General features: G+C 43.6%; 2 protein-coding genes across 7 annotated transcripts in view; one reads left to right on the top strand and one right to left on the bottom strand.

Moving 5' to 3' along the window:
* wdr3 (WD repeat domain 3) overlaps positions 1–12005 on the bottom strand; it is a 74399-nt gene extending 62394 nt beyond the window's left edge. For 2 of the 5 annotated variants that reach the window (XM_068040748.1, XM_068040753.1), the window contains exons 1-6: positions 11203–12005; positions 8452–8658; positions 8023–8232; positions 7302–7420; positions 5597–5675; positions 1539–1634 (exon numbers count right to left, since the gene is read on the bottom strand). In XM_068040748.1, the coding sequence (XP_067896849.1) occupies positions 1539–1634; positions 5597–5675; positions 7302–7420; positions 8023–8232; positions 8452–8622 (675 nt within the window). In that variant the 5' untranslated portion in view covers positions 8623–8658; positions 11203–12005. Of the gene's footprint in view, positions 1–1538; positions 1635–5596; positions 5676–7301; positions 7421–8022; positions 8233–8451; positions 8659–9063; positions 9163–9210; positions 9236–11202 lie in introns of those variants that run through there. The other 3 variants (XM_068040749.1, XM_068040751.1, XM_068040752.1) reach the window with 3 other exon arrangements.
* A 38-nt stretch (positions 12006–12043) lies between these two features.
* Positions 12044–17784, top strand: part of gdap2 (ganglioside induced differentiation associated protein 2) — a 78611-nt gene continuing 72870 nt past the window's right edge. The window contains exon 1 of one of the 2 annotated variants that reach the window (XM_068040755.1): positions 12044–12638. In XM_068040755.1, the coding sequence (XP_067896856.1) occupies positions 12469–12638 (170 nt within the window). In that variant the 5' untranslated portion in view covers positions 12044–12468. The remainder of the gene's footprint in view (positions 12639–17784) is intronic. The other variant, XM_068040754.1, reaches the window with a different exon arrangement.

The following is a 17784-nucleotide window of genomic DNA, read 5'->3' as shown; positions in this document are numbered from 1 at the left end:
CTGTTGGACTGCAGTGCCATCTATAGCAGACAGACAGATTATCTCAGATTAAAAGTAGAGACAAGGGGTGACATTTGCAAGGCAATGACTATAAATTAGAGGGAATCAATAAACAGAGATGGTGCCAATAGACTGAAAACAAGCTACCATGGATCTCATTTATAGTAAGAGTTTCAAAGTAGATGCAGATCTTACTTCAATACCTGGCAAAATAATGAGGAATTGATCATCAAGAGTAAACAGGAGGATTGTATGTAAAATAACAGAAGTACAGAGCAACATGGACTCAGAAGGGAGAGATCCTACTGGAGGAACCTCTTTGACCTTTTGAGGAAGTGATATTACAAAAGGATAGTGTAACTAGACTTCCAAAAAGAATTCAGAGTTTCACATGAGAGGCTACAAATTAAGCTCAAATCTGTATGATTCAGGGTAAACTTTGGAAATGAATGAGAGATTGGAAAGGGAAAAGCACTGGATACTTGTTACACCAGTTATGTGATGAGGTTGGGGGAAGGAAAAGAGTGCTAAATTAGTGCCTAAGAATTTGTATTGGATCTACTACTGTTTTTAATTTACAGTAATGACTTTGATTCAGAAACCCAATGCATTGGTCAGATGTGAAGATGATACCAAACCAGGAGGGTGTGTTGCTTCTCAACAAACTGTCAGTTGGCAAAACAAGAGCAGATAAAATTTAATACAGACAAGAGTAAAGTACTGCACTTATGCAGAAAAACGGGTAACATACTTCATGGAAAATGTTAAAATATTTAAGAGAGGAACTGAAAGAGATCTAGACATCGAATTAGACTCCGCATATCAAATCATTGAAAACAGGGCCACAATCAACAAAGCAAATAGTAGTCAAGTCAAAGGAAGTCATGCCCCAACTATTACATTTTCTACTCAGACCACACCTTGAGTACTGTAGATACTTTTGATCAGAGGCACAGAAGAGAAATTCAAGCCCTGAAGGCAGCACAAGGAAGTGCCACAAAGTTGATTTGTAGTGCTAAAGGTCTGAGTTATGAGAAGACACTGGAAAAACTTTTACTTTTCAGCCTTGAGAAGTAACTTTATAGATATTAAACTGTGTGGAAAAGGTAAATCCAGAATAATACTTCAGACGGGGGACATAGGTCCAAACTAATAAAAGGCAAATTGAGGACTAATGTCAAAATGTTGTTCTTACGAATAGTGATCAATACAGGAAATTGCCATCCAGCTGAAGTAAGGTGGGCAAAAATCCTGGATCATTTGAAGAAAGAAAAATTAAATGTAGTAATGGGAAAATTGTAGGCCCTTTCTAGAATGACAAACTGAGATGGGCTGAATGTCCTTTACCCATACAAATTAATCTTGCTATATCAATTATCCAGAACATGTAGTGTTACATGTGACGGTATTCTTCTATAATAGGAGTGCGTAATATATTTATATTTAATAGCAACATAATTCACAGATGAAACAAAATAAGTATCAAATAGACCAGTTACAATTGATATTTTTGTCTGTGAATTGTATCAATTTTTTACCTCATCCAGATAATGGATGTCCCACACCCTCAGTTCGCTGTCGGATGATCCAGTCATTATTCTCTTTTCATCTGCAAACAGCACAAAACCCCACACCTACAGCAAATATAGAAAGCAACAGAATAACTATATTTAACAGTTTATTTAACAGAAAATGAAAATATTCTATCCTGGTTCAAACAATCTGCAAGTGGTACAGAATTACATTTGAATTTAAGGAAATAATTTACAATATTTGTCAAGCAGTCACATATATTCAATGAAGGACATAATCTGAAATAAAAACACAAAATGCAAGAAATAATCAGGTCAGGCAGTAGAGAAACAGGATTAACGTTTCAGGTTCATCAGAACTGGAAAAAGTTAGATGTAAAAAATTTTAAGAAAGCACAGAAGCAGGGAAAGTGGTGGGAAGAAGAAAAGGAAAGGTCTATGATACGGTGGAAGGCATAAGAACATACGAATTAGGAGCAGGAGTAGGCCACTCAGCCCCTCGAGCCTGCTCTGCTATTCATTAAGATCATGGCTGATCTGATTGTAACTCAACTCAACATTCCTACCTACCCCCAATAACCTTTCACCCCCTTGCTTATCAAGAATCTATCTACCCCAGCCTTAAAAATATTCAAAGACTCTGCTCCCACTGCCTTTTGAGGAAGAGAGTTCCAAAGACTCACAACCCTCAAAGAACAAATTTCTCATCTCTGCCTTAAATGGGCGACCCCTTATTTTTAAACAGTGACCCCTAGTTCTAAATTCTCCCACAAGGGGAAACATCCTTTCCACGTCCACACTGTCAAGACCCCTCAGAATCTTATGTTTCAATCAAGTTGCCTCTTGCTCTTCTAAACTCCAGCGGATACAAGCCTAGCTTGTCCAACCTTTCCTCATAAGTCTACCTGCCCATTCCAGGTATTAGTCTAGTAAACCTTCTCTGAACTGCTTCCAATGCATTTATATCCTTCCTTAAATAAGACGACCAATATTGTACACAGTACTCCAGATGTGGTCTCACCAATGCCCTGCATAACTGAAGCATAACCTCCCTACTTTTATATTCAATTCTCCTCGCAATAAATGATGACATTCAATTAGCTTTCCTAATTACTTTGCTGTACCTGCATACAAACCTTTTGTGATTCATGCACGAGGACACCCAGATCCCTCTGCATCTCCGAGCTCTGCAATCTCTCACCATTTAGATAATATGCTGCTTTTTTATACTTCCTGCCAAAATGGACAATTTCACATTTTCCCACAATATACTCCATTTGCCAGATCTTTGCCCACTCACTTAACCTATCTATATCCCTTTGTAGACTCCTTATGTCCTCTTCACAATTTACTTTCCTACGTATCTTTGTGTCATCAGCAAATTTAGCAACCATACCTTTGGTCCCTTTATCCAATTCATTTATATAAATTGTAAAAGGTTAAGGCCCCAGCACTGATCCCTGTGGCACACCACTCATTATATCTTGCCAACCAGAAAATGACCCATTTATGCGTACTCTCCGTTTCCTGTTAGCTAGCCAATCTTCTATCCATGCCAAAATATTACCTGCTACACCATGAGCTTTTATTTTCCACAATAATCTTTGATGTTGCATCTTAACAAATGCCTTCTGGAAATCAAAGTACAGTACATCCATTGGTTCCCCATTATCCACAGTGCATGTTACTTCAAAGAAATCCAATAGGGAAATCATATTTAACCAATCACAAAACCATGTTGTCTCTGTCTGATTACCTTAAATTTTTCTAAGTGTCCTGCTATAACATCTTTAATAATAGCTTCTAATGTTTTCCCTAGGACAGATGTTAAGCTAACTGGCCTGTAGTTTCCTGCTTTCTGTCTCCCTCTCTTTTTTTTTAATAAAGATGTTACATTCACTATTTTCCAATCTAATGAAACCTTTCCTGAATCTAGGGAATTTTGGAAAATCAAAACCAACGCATCAACTATCTTGCTAGCCACTTCTTTCAAGACCCTAGGATGTAGTCCATCAGGACCTGTGGAATTGTCAGCCCGCAGCTCCAACAATTTGCTCAGTACCACTTCCCTGGTGATTGTAATTTTCTTGAGTTCCTCCCTCCCTTCCATTTCCTGATTTACAGCTATTTCTGGGATGTTACTTCTATCCTCTGTGGTGAAGACCCTTGCAAAATACCTGTTCAATTCATCTGCCATCATATTTTCCCTTATTAATTCCCCAGACTCACTTTCTATAGGACCAACATTCACTTTGTTAACTCTTTTTTAAAATATCTATAGAAACTCTTACTATCTGTCTACATTTCTTGCCAGCTTTCTCCCGTACTCTTAATTTTTCCCTCCTTCTTAACCTTTGACATTCTTTGCTTTTTATATTCTGTCCAATCTTCTGACCTGCCACTCATCCTTGCACTCATATGCTTTTTCTTTAAGTTTGATACTATCTTTAACTTTTTTAGTTAACCACAGATGCTGGGTCCTCCCCTTGGAATTTTTCTTTTTCATTGGAATGTAACTATTCTGTGTATTCTGAAATATCCCCTTAAATGTCTGTCACTGCATCTCTATTGACCTATCCCATAACCTACTTTGCCAGTTCACTTTTGCTAGCTTTGCTTTCATGCCCTCATAATTGCCCTTATTTAAGTTTAAAATACTAATCATCAGAACCAGTTCCGAAGAAGGATCACTGACCCGAAACGTTAACTCTGCTTCTCTTTCCACAGATGCTGCCAGACCTGCTGAGTGGTTCCAGCATTTCTTGTTTTTATTTCAGATTTCCAGCATCTGCAGTATTTTGCTTTTACATTAATTAATTAATCAATCCTATCTCCTAAAGCAGGAGAGATTAATTGACAAAAGGGACAATGAACAGCAAAAGGTAACAAGTAAAGAAACAAAAGACAACTCCAGAGGAGGTGTAAATGGGACAGCAGAACAATTACCAACAGTTGCTGTTCTTTTTTTAAAAAAAAAAAAATGGGAGCAGAAAGTATGACCCCAAATTGTTGAACTCAGTGTTGGGTCTGGAAGACTGTAAAGTACCTAAGTGAAAGATGAGGTGCTATTTCTCGAACTTATGTTGAGCTTCATTAGGACAGTATAGCAGGCTGAGGACAGAGAGCTCAGAGTGGGAGTGGGGCAGGCGAGAAATGACATCCGCAGTATTCTGCTTTTATAAAACCATAACCTGAATGTGCCGGAATTTGTACATCATCCCAACTTCTTGTTGTTGAAGAGACTGAAGAAAGCAACATGACCCGGCTTCAATTCTGGGTACTGCCTGTGCAGAGTTTGCAAGTTCTCCCTGTGACTGCGTGGGTTTTCGCCGGGTGCTCCGGTTTCCTCCCACCGCCAAAGACTTGCAGGTTGATAGGTAAATTGGCCATTATAAATTGCCCCTAGTATAGGTAGGTGGTAGGGAAATTGAGGGAAGGGGGGGGGGATGTGTTAGGAATATGGGATTAATGTTCTTTTGGGCCTCCTTATCTCGAGAGACAATGGATACGCACCTGGAGGTGGTCAGTGGTTTGTGAAGCAGCGCCTGGAGTGGCTATAAAGGCCAATTCTAGAGTGACCGGCTTTTCCACAGGTGCTGCAGAGAGATTTGTTTGTCGGGGCTGTTGCACAGTTGGCTCTCCCCTTGCGCCTCTGTCTTTTTTCCTGCCAACTACTGCCCGCCATAATTTAATGTAGGATTAGTATAAATGGGTGGTTGATGGTCGGCACAGACCTGGTGGGCCAAAGGGCCTGTTTCAGTGCTGTATCTCAAAATAAAAATAAAATAAAAAAACAAGTGCTGATTTAAAACACTCCTAATTGAAATAAATACAGGAATTGCACATTTCACTTCACTTTTTACTGGATGAGAGGGCTACACCAGCATACATTACAATAATCTATGAGACCACTGAGATAATCTCTCCTTGAAGGCAAACTCAAAAGGAGGCAGTATAACCTGTTCAGACATCCAAGTAATTGTCAAATCTATTGCAAGACCCATAATGACAGCAATACCAAGGTGCCTGTAACAAACAGAAATGATTAAAACAATGTTGCTGACCTCGCTGCGATGACCAACCATGGTCTGGAAGCAATGCTGCGTATCCAAGTCCCACCACTTAACAAATGTGTCCTTGGAGCTGAAAGAAAAACAGAAAGAAATACAGGTGAAAACTACAATGGTGTAGAATAATTAATTGACTGTAGTACCGGGATTTTCAGTCAGCCACTGATATGATCCAAATTTGACACTCACTACCTCACTTTACATTGTATTAGCACAACAGCATCAAAATTTCCTCTGCTCATCTATCGTTTTAGTCTTTATAATACAACCAGGTAAAATAAAGGAAAATTCCATTCAATCCACCTATCTTGTCCTTGTCATTTCAATCTAGACAAGATCTGCTTGGACTATCTTAATCCCTCAAATTTTTCTTATGCTACACACCATTCCCTGGTCAATACTTTTTTTATTCTTTCATGGGATGTGAGTATCGCTGGCAATACCAGTATTTGTTACCCATCCCTAATTGCCCTTAAGTTGATACAATGTTTCATGCAATAATGGTAACATGTTACTCAAGAATCTTCAAATTAATGAGCACAAATACACCAAGAGGAAAGCTACAATCTGTTGGAGGATTTCCCCTTTCCATCAATGTAGTAAACTGCCATCAATTTGCAGAAACGATACTTCAGTGAGCGAGTGGCCAATCTAAGGAGCAAACTTCCCAAGGAGATGGTGAAACAGGTTAGCACTGATTCATTAAAATACAAATGAGATCGATTTTCTTTTCAAAAAGTAACATTTTGGGATACAGTATGCAACTGTAATTTGAGACATAACATGTGTTAAGTGAGGCAAGCTTCTGAGGAAAAAGGTGGCTTCACTACTCTGGTTTTTCTCCTGTTATATTGGAGTCTGTTGTCGACTAATTGATATCATGGATTGCTATGATTAGTCAACAACTCTGTTGACTACTGTATCCTGCGACTACCAAGACGGTAGAAGGCAAACCAGAAAGACCTTGACTTTTCTTTGTCTAGTGATTCTTGTGTTAAAGCCTGAAGCATCGAATTTCCAGCTTCACCCACCTCCACTGCAACCTTTCCCATTTCTTTTTTATCAATATTATTATGGCTAGTGTTCTTGTGAACATTCCTTTTCTTTGCATCCTCACTGTTTAAATTAAGACTCATTCCATAGCCTATGAATTCAAAATAATGAAATTCCATACCTCACTGTCTTTTTTTGTTACAACCTTCAAGTTTTTAAAAACACAAGCTTAGCTCTGTCAATCACTTTGTTTTATCTTGCTTTTATTCTCTTTCCGTCCTTGCTGGTGTGCCATAGGATGTTGGTCCACCAAAATAATTTCTCAATTTAAAAGGAAAAGGTGGCGCGGTGGTTAGCACCGCAGCCTCACAGCTCCAGCGACCCGGGTTTGATTCTGGGTACTGCCTGTGCAGAGTTTGCAAGTTCTCCCTGTGACCGCGTGGGTTTTCGCCGGGTGCTCCGGTTTCCTCCCACGGCCAAAGACTTGCAGGTTGACAGGTAAATTGGTCATTATAAATTGCCCCAAGTATAGGTAGGTGGTAGGGGAATTGAGGGAAGGTGGGGATGTGGTAGGAATATGGGATTAATATAGGATTAGTATAAATGGGTGGTTGATGGTTGGCACAGACTCGGTGGGCTGAAGGGCCTGTTTCAGTGCTGTATCTCTAAATAAATAAAAGTTTATGTCTCTTTCTCTCCATATTACCTTGAGACCAGAAAATTCCTGCCTTTGAGAAACACAGCATGTGTAATGGCATCTTTGTGTCCTTTCAGTCTGTATAATCCACTCTCATTGATAACATCCCAGATGATGATTTCTGTGTCCTGAGAGATAAAAAATGCAGAGGCTTCCCTTCAATCGAGTCACTTTCAATGATGATTTGATTAACACTAAAGCAGCTTCAACACATGCAACAAAACTACATGTTGAGATCAAAGGGTTCACATTTAACAAACCTGCATGTGGATTGCAGAAAATATCAAACTAACGTCCCACAAATTGGCATGCAACAAGTGCATGTCAGGCTGGATTTTCCTTGTTGTTTGGGGATAAAGGATTGCTCGGACCGAGAGCACAACACCTGCGCAATGGAGCCTCACCCAAGTTTCCTCTGCGCACTACAGTCAGGCAGTTTTTTATGCCTAATTTAAGCAAGAGGAATATTCACCCCCTCATTATCATCCTGTAGTCTATTACAACAATGTAATGTTGCATGAACCACCACATTTTGTCACAGAAACAAAATGCTTGCAGTCATCTTGGAGTGAAGGTGATACTGGAGGAAACAGCACTCCAGCCTATGGTAGAGTATGCCCAACCATGTTTAACAGTCACTCAGTGCAAAATCTCATCAGCTCATCTTTCAATTGAATAAAAACACATATTCCTTGCCTCCAAAATAAAGTGTGAAAAGAGTATACCTTACCTTTGACCCCGAAACTAGTCGTGCTCCAAGGCTATCATAGCTGAGAATTGTCACTGATGCTTTGTGTCCATTAAAGGTGACATTACTCTCCCCAGTCAGGATATTGAAGATACGTATTGACCCGTCTTCATATCCAACCGCCAGGTGATGGCCATCAGGGGCGGCGCACAAGTAGGTTACCTCATGTTTAATGCCCTGAAGAATCAATATCTGTGGATACAATGCACATCAGAATGTTAAAATAAAACATATCATTTCAATCCTTCTCTGAAGTAACCTTTTGTAAACTCAAGCAAACAGAATTTGTACAAAGACCCAAATAACATCCTTTTCCTTGTAGCTGACAGTAGTTTGGCACTACAAGTAATCACTCAGTTTGATCACATACATGCACAAAAACACCCTGGAAGCTGGTGGGTTTAAACTAACCTTTTCTCCTTTTCGAATATCCCAAATAAACACATGCTCGCAGGCAGCAACTGCCACGTACCGACCTCTCTCTCCTCGCAGCTGTACAAAAGTAATGTTTGCTTTTTGACTTGCAATTACTCCAAAAACTGCACTGGCAATGTAGCGTAGATACTGCTTTGTCAGGCCCATGGCAAGGGGCTAAGCTTAGCACAGCAGTAAAAAGATCTGATGAAATAAAAACAAACAGAACATTAATGAAACTCAATACTTCGGTAACATCTGAGTTTTCCAACTAACAGCAAAGGAAATTGTGGTAACTATATAGCTGAGAAATAAATGCAATTGGATGACTAATGTAACCTTGGCCTTTCACCATTTGTTAACTTTTCATCTTTCTCTCAGCCACACAACTCGTCCAATAGCCATGGTGTTCTCCAGTCAAATGTTACCTGCCACTTGTCAGCCTGGATGTTGTCTACATCCAACTATCGCTGAGCTCCACTATTAGAGGAGCTGGGAATGCAGCAGACCACGCTAGTCATCATGGTACAGGACCATTTCAAACTATAATAATGCAGAGATGGTGATTAAATGAAAGAGTTGAAAATGATTAGGTAGAGTATATTGTACCGAGGGACTTTAACAACAGCACCAAGGGCTGTGATGATTGACTTCAAACAACTCTTGACTGTTTTCCTCTCTGTCAGATATAGCTCCAGCCACAAAAACCTGTACAAAAAGACATGTACTGAAGTGAGACCTACTCATCCCACAGACCTATCAACAATCATAAACTGTTAGCTCCTTGGTCCACATGATGACTCTTCATCAATAGCATCTGAGCTCTAAGTGGAAGGAGAGCACCAACTGTGAGACACATGGTGTTCCCATTCCCTCGTTTCTTCCCCAACTCCCCATTCCCTCGTTTCTTCCCCCCCAACTCCCCATTCCCTCGTTTCTTCCCCCCCAACTCCCCATTCCCTCGTTTCTTCCCCCCTCAACTCCCCATTCCCTCGTTTCTTCCTCCCCCAACTCCCCATTCCCTCGTTTCTTCCCCCCCAACTCCCCATTCCCTCGTTTCTTCCCCCCTCAACTCCCCATTCCCTCGTTTCTTCCTCCAACTCCCCATTCCCTCGTTTCTTCCCCCCCAACTCCCCATTCCCTCGTTTCTTCCCCCCCAACTTCCCATTCCCTCGTTTCTTCCCCCCCCAACTCCCCATTCCCTCGTTTCACCCCGCCCCCAATATTCCCCTCCACTCCCCATGCCCTCTTATTTCCCCCCTCCACTCCCCATGCCCTCTTATTTCCCCCCTCCACTCCCCATGCCCTCTTATTTCCCCCCTCCACTCCCCATGCCCTCTTATTCCCCCCCTCCACTCCCCATGCCCTCTTATTCCCCCCTCCACTCCCCATGCCCTCTTATTCCCCCCCTCCACTCCCCATGCCCTCTTATTCCCCCCCTCCACTCCCCATGCCCTCTTATTCCCCCCCTCCACTCCCCATGCCCTCTTATTTCCCCCCTCCACTCCCCATGCCCTCTTGTTTCCCCCCTCCACTCCCCATGCCCTCTTGTTTCCCCCCTCCACTCCCCATGCCCTCTTGTTTCCCCCCTCCACTCCCCATGCCCTCTTGTTCCCCCCCTCCACTCCCCATGCCCTCTTGTTCCCCCCTCCACTCCCCATGCCCTCTTGTTCCCCCCCTCCACTCCCATGCCCTCTTATTTCCCCCCCTCCACTCCCCATGCCCTCTTATTTCCCCCCCCTCCACTCCCCATGCCCTCTTATTTCCCCCCCTCCACTCCCCATGCCCTCTTATTTCCCCCCCCTCCACTCCCCATGCCCTCTTATTTCCCCCCTCCACTCCCCATGCCCTTATTCCCCCCCTCCACTCCCCATGCCCTCTTATTCCCCCCTCCACTCACCATACCCTCTTATTCCCCCCCACCCATACCCTCTTATTCCTCCCCCCCCCATACCCTCTTATTCCTCCCCCCCCCATACCCTCTTATTCCTCCCCCCCATACCCTCTTATTCCTCCCCCCCCATACCCTCTTATTCCTCCCCCCCCCATACCCTCTTATTCCTCCCCCCCCCATACCCTCTTATTCCTCCCCCCCCCCATACCCTCTTATTCCTCCCCCCCCCCATACCCTCTTATTCCTCCCCCCCCCCATACCCTCTTATTCCCTCCCCCCCCCCCCATACCCTCTTATTCCCTCCCCCCCCCCCCATACCCTCTTATTCCCTCCCCCCCCCCCCATACCCTCTTATTCCCTCCCCCCCCCCCCATACCCTCTTATTCCCTCCCCCCCCCCATACCCTCTTATTCCCTCCCCCCCCCCATACCCTCTTATTCCCCCCCCCCATACCCTCTTATTCACCCCCCCATACCCTCTTATTCCCTCCCCCCCCCCATACCCTCTTATTCCCTCCCCCCCCCCATACCCTCTTATTCCCTCCCCCCCCCATACCCTCTTATTCCCTCCCCCCCCCCCCCATACCCTCTTATTCCCTCCCCCCCCCCCATACCCTCTTATTCCCTCCCCCCCCCCCCCATACCCTCTTATTCCCTCCCCCCCCCCCCCCCATACCCTCTTATTCCCTCCCCCCCCCCCATACCCTCTTATTCCCTCCCCCCCCCCCATACCCTCTTATTCCCTCCCCCCCCCCCATACCCTCTTATTCCCTCCCCCCCCCCCATACCCTCTTATTCCCTCCCCCCCCCCATACCCTCTTATTCCCCCATCTCCAGATCTCCCTATTTCCCTACCTCACGCCGCTGCTGCTGCCTTTGGTCTCCAGGGCTTCGCGGAAACAGATGCAGCAGGCTCGATCACTCGATGATAGAGTCAGTGAGTAGTTGTCCTACTGTTTTGTTTCTCAGTCTATTCCTGGTCGATGTACGTTATTGATATAATCAGCTCCATACATTTAAACAGATTTTGTAATTTTATCTTTCTGGATCACAGTGTATTTGCAGTACCTTAGCTCCACATATAAAAATAGATGAAAGTTTCTGATTTTAAATGCTTAATTCCTGAAAAGTTATTATCTTCAAACTATTTATACACGTCAGTGATTCGTATTTACCTAATCCCTCCAGAGAGTACATCCCACAAAATATTACCGATTAATGTGGTTCAAATGAGAATGTACAGATTAACCTAAAACAATTATCACATTTGTAACACAAAAACAAAATACTGCGGATGCTGGAAATCTGAAATTATTCCAGCATTTCCTATTTTTCTGTCTCACGTGTAAAATTATTAATCAATTAATTCCATCCTTGTAAAAATGCGAAGATTATGCAATTTTTGTCGTAAAAGATTAATTGTACCACTGAAAAGCGGTAGTACAAATGTCTAGTATGAAGAATTTAATGCGTTGCTCTTCCAGAACAAATTCTGTTACACCGATATATTAAGGCATAAAAATAAAACAAGCTAATATATTCCAGCATCACTGATGTGTGGATGATCCAACAATAATAAATGCGGAGACAGCTTTCAGCTGCAGACTAATCGATGCACGAGGTGCTAGCTGCTCCTCTGATCGAGTCTGAACAAGAATGCAGGCCCCGCCCCCCCCCTCCGCCGAGAGGAAGTGACGTATTCGAGCTGGTGGCCCCTTCCGGCTGCGGTGGCTGAGCGAGTTCGTTATGGGGTTTTGAGTTCATCCAGATCCGGGAGCTGGAGTCCGTTTCATCCGATTGGACAGGGTCGGGGGAGCCAGAGGTGATTGCCGCCAGTGGTCGAGGACGCTCCCCGAATCGCCGCCTGCAACTGAGAGGGGGAGTGGTGGTGACTCGGTTCCCCCGCGGGTGGAGGGGCCGCAGCCGACGGTGACCGGGCCTGAGTGGACTCCTCGCCGCTTTCATTGCCCCCGGAGTCTGTCAAACTTCCCCTGAGCAGGTGCACTCAGCGCTGGATCGTCTTTGGGGGGCGGGGGGTGGAATACAGCTTGAAGCTTTGAAACGGGCTCTCCTTCCTCGCTGGAAAGTGGCCTTGCTTCTTCTCTGTCCGGTGTTTGCGATATGGATCCTCTGGGAGCCCGTTCTTCTATCGTGGACATTCAGACTCTACCCTGTTGGGCTAATAGTTCAGAGAAGGTGGAGACTGGAATCAGTAATGAGGTGTATCCAGACAGTTCCATCTCTTCACCTTTCCCTTACAGGAAAGATATTAACAACAAAGTTATTTTATGGTACGTACTGCGGATTTCTGCTTTACATCCACACCAAACGGTGTCGCAAGGGACTTAACGGATTCTGTTCAACATAAGTCTCGCAGATTTTAATATTTTTAGTGCTTGTAACCAGCATTCGTGTACTCTCAATTTTTTCCTCGTCTGAAAGTGTTCACTGTTGGAATTAAATTTGTTCGATCCTGGTAACTCTTCAGATACATTCTTCTATATAAAACAAAGTGATGGAAATACTCAGCAGCTCAGGCAGTATCTGTGAAGAGAGTTAACGTTTCAGGTCGATGACCTTTCATGAGAACTGTTCATGAGTTCTGATGAAAGGTCATCGACCTGAAACGTTAATTATTTTTTCCTCCACAGATACTGCCTGAGTTGCTGAGTACTTCCAGCACTTTTTATTTTAGATTTCCAGCATGCACAGTATTTTGCATTTATTCTGACTATACTTGACTCCTTGTGCCATATACACAAGACACTGGATAACACTGGGGGAATGGGAGCTCCCTTTTTCTGAATCTGGAAGCCCCGGACGGTTGCACCATCTCTCAAGCGTGTTAAATTATTGATTCATTTGAGTTATCATAGAATGATTGCAGCACAGAAGGAGGCCATTCGGCCCATCATGTATGCTGGTTCATTGCAAGAGCTATAGTATATATGGCATCTTGTAATACTGCAAATAAACACTGGTGTCCAAATGTTCATTATAATTCTGTATGACAAGGTGCTATTATTTTGACTTGAAACATCTCACCCTTGCTTTTTCAGTCCCTTGTGCTGCCACATTTAGTTTCTGCATTACTGCTGATAAAGCTTTTTCAAATGATAGGCATTTGACAGGCAGTTTCTGCTGTTGTCTCTGTTGCAGATAATGGAGCAATAAAAGATGTTGCAAGTCTAATAATTTGTTCCATTGTCTCTTCCTCTTTCTCACTTCTGTACTTGTACCCCACCCCACCATATAGCAGTTTACTGCCTAGCACTCCTCCATCTTGTAGGGTCAAAAATTGGCAGTTAAAATCTGTTAATTTCATTCATTTGGAGCTTGGGTTTAAGCTTCAATCTGTTGGTTCTGTCTGTATTGTTCCTGGACCGTTACTTGAGCTGATATGAATGGTTCTTTTTCTCAGGCATTGATTTCCCCTCCCTTTCAAAACAGCCATCATGACACTTTCCACAAATTTACTCTCAACTCCCTCTGCCCTTGTAAACTATTTTACAAGTCTTTGAATATGTTGTTACCTTCCAAATCAGTGCTCCTGTGTCCTGCAGCTACCCATTTTGAGTCTGTGGGTTTCCATCCTTCCCACAGCATTAACCAAGGTCATAAATGATATTCTGTAAGTATCCTGATCCCTTCTCAGCAATGTTAACCACTTTGCAGCCTTTGGCACGATCAGCGGTTTCATTTGTAATGGCCCTTGTAGTCAAAGAGCACTCATTGTCAGGGCTGGCATTTGAATGGTGGCTACTTAAATGGAAGAGAAACCGTTGATGCCCATGGTGTCTTGCCCTAACAAAAAGTTAATGGCTGGCCCAGATTTTGCAGCAGTAATGACAGCAAAACTGGGGCTTCACCATCATTACTTCACTGAAACTGACAGCAACTGTGGGAATCTGTACACGCACAAAATCACACGTAAATCAATAAGTTGCTATCAGTGAGTCTACGCTCCTTCAGTGGGTGTGATGTTGAGGACCCTCCCAGAGTGCATTCCCTTATCAATCGCTGAATTGGTGAAAACTTGTACTTTTACGCTGTTGGTCTTGCAGTAAAAACTCTTGAAAAAAGTACACCTTGTTGAATGAGGTATAAATGCGTTTTTAATGGTATACGAAGTTCATAATTATCTTCACTGACCCTGAAATACTAACTTTATATTTGTGGCATGTCCAATTTCTCCATTATGATTAAAAAGCTCCATGTATTTTTTAAATCAAGTTTGTTTATTTTAGCTTCTATCTTAATCCAATCATAATTATTTATTTTGCTATCTGAAAATTTAAAAGTGAAGGATAAAGTACTTTTAACTTCCTGGTTTGCTGGCTGTGAGAATACTTCAAGTTGATTGGCTGCTTACCCTCCTTATTGGCATCACTGCTGCTGGATGCTTGGAGATCCCCTTGACCTGGTGTCACATTTAAACTGCCATTCGTGAAGAGGAAAACCACGTCACAGAGATCACTAGATCTTTTGTGGATAGCTTTCTTCGAGGTTGGCGGCGAGTGTCATTGCTTCACGCTGATTACAAAATCCAGCCCAATGCCTCCAGAACATGGGAAAATTGACAGTGGGAGTAAGAATAAAGATGTATAAAATCAGATCTTTAAAATAGTCTGGTCTTTATATTATAATAGTTAGAAGTCTTAAAAATTTCCCATTTTTGAAATTCACTTTGGTGTGTATGAATGGTAGAAAGTCCTACATAGTGCATAATGCTGCAGCAGGTGCTTTACTTCTTGTAGTTTCCAGCTGGTGTGCCCATTGTTCTTGTTTACTGACAACATTTTTGGTAGTGTGGGCAGTTCAGTCTGACATTACGTGAAAAATAGCTAAAATGCAAGCCGTCCAATACATATATGCAGTTCAATGCACAAATGATGATGGTTAACCATCTCAGATAGCTATTACTTCATCTGATGCCCAAAGAACAAATAGAGGTAAACCAACTTAAGTGTATCACATTCCTACATTTAAATTGTGTAACCAATTTCTGTGTGATTGGTTGCAAACATAATCCCAGCAAAATAGTAAAAATTTGATTTGAGAATTTTCTATTTCCACTCAGGCCTTGTCACAGGTCTATCTTTGATTTTTTTCTTACCTTTCCTTCCTGGACTTCTCTATCTTAGTCTCTAGCTTTCCACAGATCTCTATTATTAACTTAGTGTCTCCTACAACTGCCTGGATTATACTTCTCAATAGCTTAGTTTCTCTATCTCCTTTGGATTTGCTGTAGAGTCATAGAGTGATACAGCACTGAAACAGGCCCTTCGGCCCACCGAGTCTGTGCCGACCATCAACCACCCATTTAGCACCGCAGCCTCACAACTCCAGAGACCCGGGTTCAATTCTGGGTACTGCCTGTGCAGAGTTTGCAGGTTCTCCCTGTGACCGTGTGGGTTTTCGCCGGGTGCTCCGGTTTCCTCCCAAAGCCAAAGACTTGCAGGTTGATAGGGAAATTGGCGATTACAAATTGCCCCTAGTGTAGGTAGGTGGTAGGGACTATGGGATTACTGCAGGGTTAGTATAAATGGGTGGTTGTTGGTCGGCACAGACTAGGTGGGCCGAAGGGCCTGTTTCAGTGCTGTATCTCTAAATAAATAAATATACTAATCCTACATTAATCCCATAGTCCCTACCACATCCCCACAATTCTCCTACCACCTACCTACACTAGGGGCAATTTACAATGGCCAATTTACCTATCAGCCTGCAAGTCTTTGGCTGTGGGAGGAAACCGGAGCACCCAGTGGAAACCCACGTGGCCACAGGGAGAACTTACAAACTCCACACAGGCAGTACCCAGAACCGAAACTGGGCCGCTGGAGCTGTGAGGCTGCGGTGCTAACCGCTGTGCCACTCAGTTGTAATGATTCCGCTTTCCACACCAGAGCCTCAGCTGGAGTTTCCCTACCATGCTGATCAGTGGGTCCCATGATCATGTCTTGGATTCTTGTTCTCACCCCCATTTTCTCTACAGCATGGTTGCCCATGTCCCTGCATCCACCTCATCAGCTTCTGCTTTTACCAGGCTATCTTTTGCCATTTCTGCCACCTGCAATGATTCTATCATCAATCACATCTTCCTTTCCCTTCCCCCCCCCCCCCACGCACCACCCCCCCTCCCCCAAACCTCTTGCAGGACTGCACACAGCCCAGATACCCTTTTTTACATTTCCACTATCCTCCCTTCCAGATTCCTTTCCTGTTCAATAGCAACTGATGTCATCCGGTCATTTACCTCTTTTGACTTTTCAGGCCACAAACACTCCTTCCACGTGAGACAGCAACGTGCATGTTCTTTTTCTAATCTTGTATATTTGCTTCTGGTTTGGTCTCCAAACACTTTGCTGAAATCCTCCATTCTGTCTTGAAGTATGATCCTGTCCTACCTGTGGCTTTAATGCCCTCTCCCATTTGTACTCAGACTGCCGCATCCTTGGCCGCCTATGCAATTCAACCAGACTTGGTACAAGTGACATTTTTTTTATTCATTCATGGGATGTGGGCATCTCTGGCTAGGCCAGCATTTATTGCCCGTCCCTAATTGCCTTTGAGAAGGTGATGGTGAGCTGCCTTCTTGAAACACTGAAGTCCATGTGAAGTAGGTACATCCACAGTGCTGTTAGGAAAAGAGTTCCAGGATTTTGACCCAGCGACAGTGAAGGAACAGCGATCTAGTTCCAAGTCAGGATGGTGTGTGACTTGGGGGAGAACTTGCAGGTTGTGGTGTTTCCATGCATCTACTGCCCTTGTCCTTCTAGTTGGTAGAGGTCGCAGGTTTGGCAGGTGCTGTCTAAGGAGCCTTGGTGTGTTGCTGCAGTCCATCTTGCAGAAGGTACATACTGTTGCCACTGCATCGGTGGTGGTGGGAGTGAATGTTTGTGGATGGGGTGCCAATCAAGTGGGCTGCTTTGTCCTGGATGGTGGCAAGCTTCTTGAGTGTTGTTGGTGCTGCACCCATCCAGGCAAGTGGAGAGTATTTCATCACACTCCTGACCTGTGCCTTGTAGATGGTGGACAGGCTTTGGGGAATCAGGAGGTGAGTTACTCGCCACAGGATTCCTAGCCTCTGACCTCCTCTTGTAGCCACGGTATTTATATGGCTACTCCAGTTCAGTTTCTGGTCAATGGTAACCCCTAAGATAGTAGTGGGGGGATTCAACGATCGTAATACCGATGAATGTCATGGGGAGATGGTTAGATTCTCTCTTGTTGGAAATGGTCATTGCCTGGCACTTGTGTGGCGTGACTGTTACTTGCCACTTACCAGCCCAAGCTGGATATTGTCCAGGTCTTGCTGCATTTCTACACGGACTGCTTCAGTATCTGAGCAGTCGCGACTGGTGCTGAACATTGTGCAATCATCAGCGAACATCCCCACTTCTGACCTAATGATTGAAGGAAGGTCATTGAAGAAGC

The sequence above is a fragment of the Heterodontus francisci genome, chromosome 10 (genome assembly GCF_036365525.1).
Source record: "Heterodontus francisci isolate sHetFra1 chromosome 10, sHetFra1.hap1, whole genome shotgun sequence".
NCBI classification, from domain to species: domain Eukaryota; kingdom Metazoa; phylum Chordata; class Chondrichthyes; order Heterodontiformes; family Heterodontidae; genus Heterodontus; species Heterodontus francisci.
Note: the sequence above shows the minus strand (reverse complement) of the source record. Positions and strands in the feature narration are given on the sequence as shown.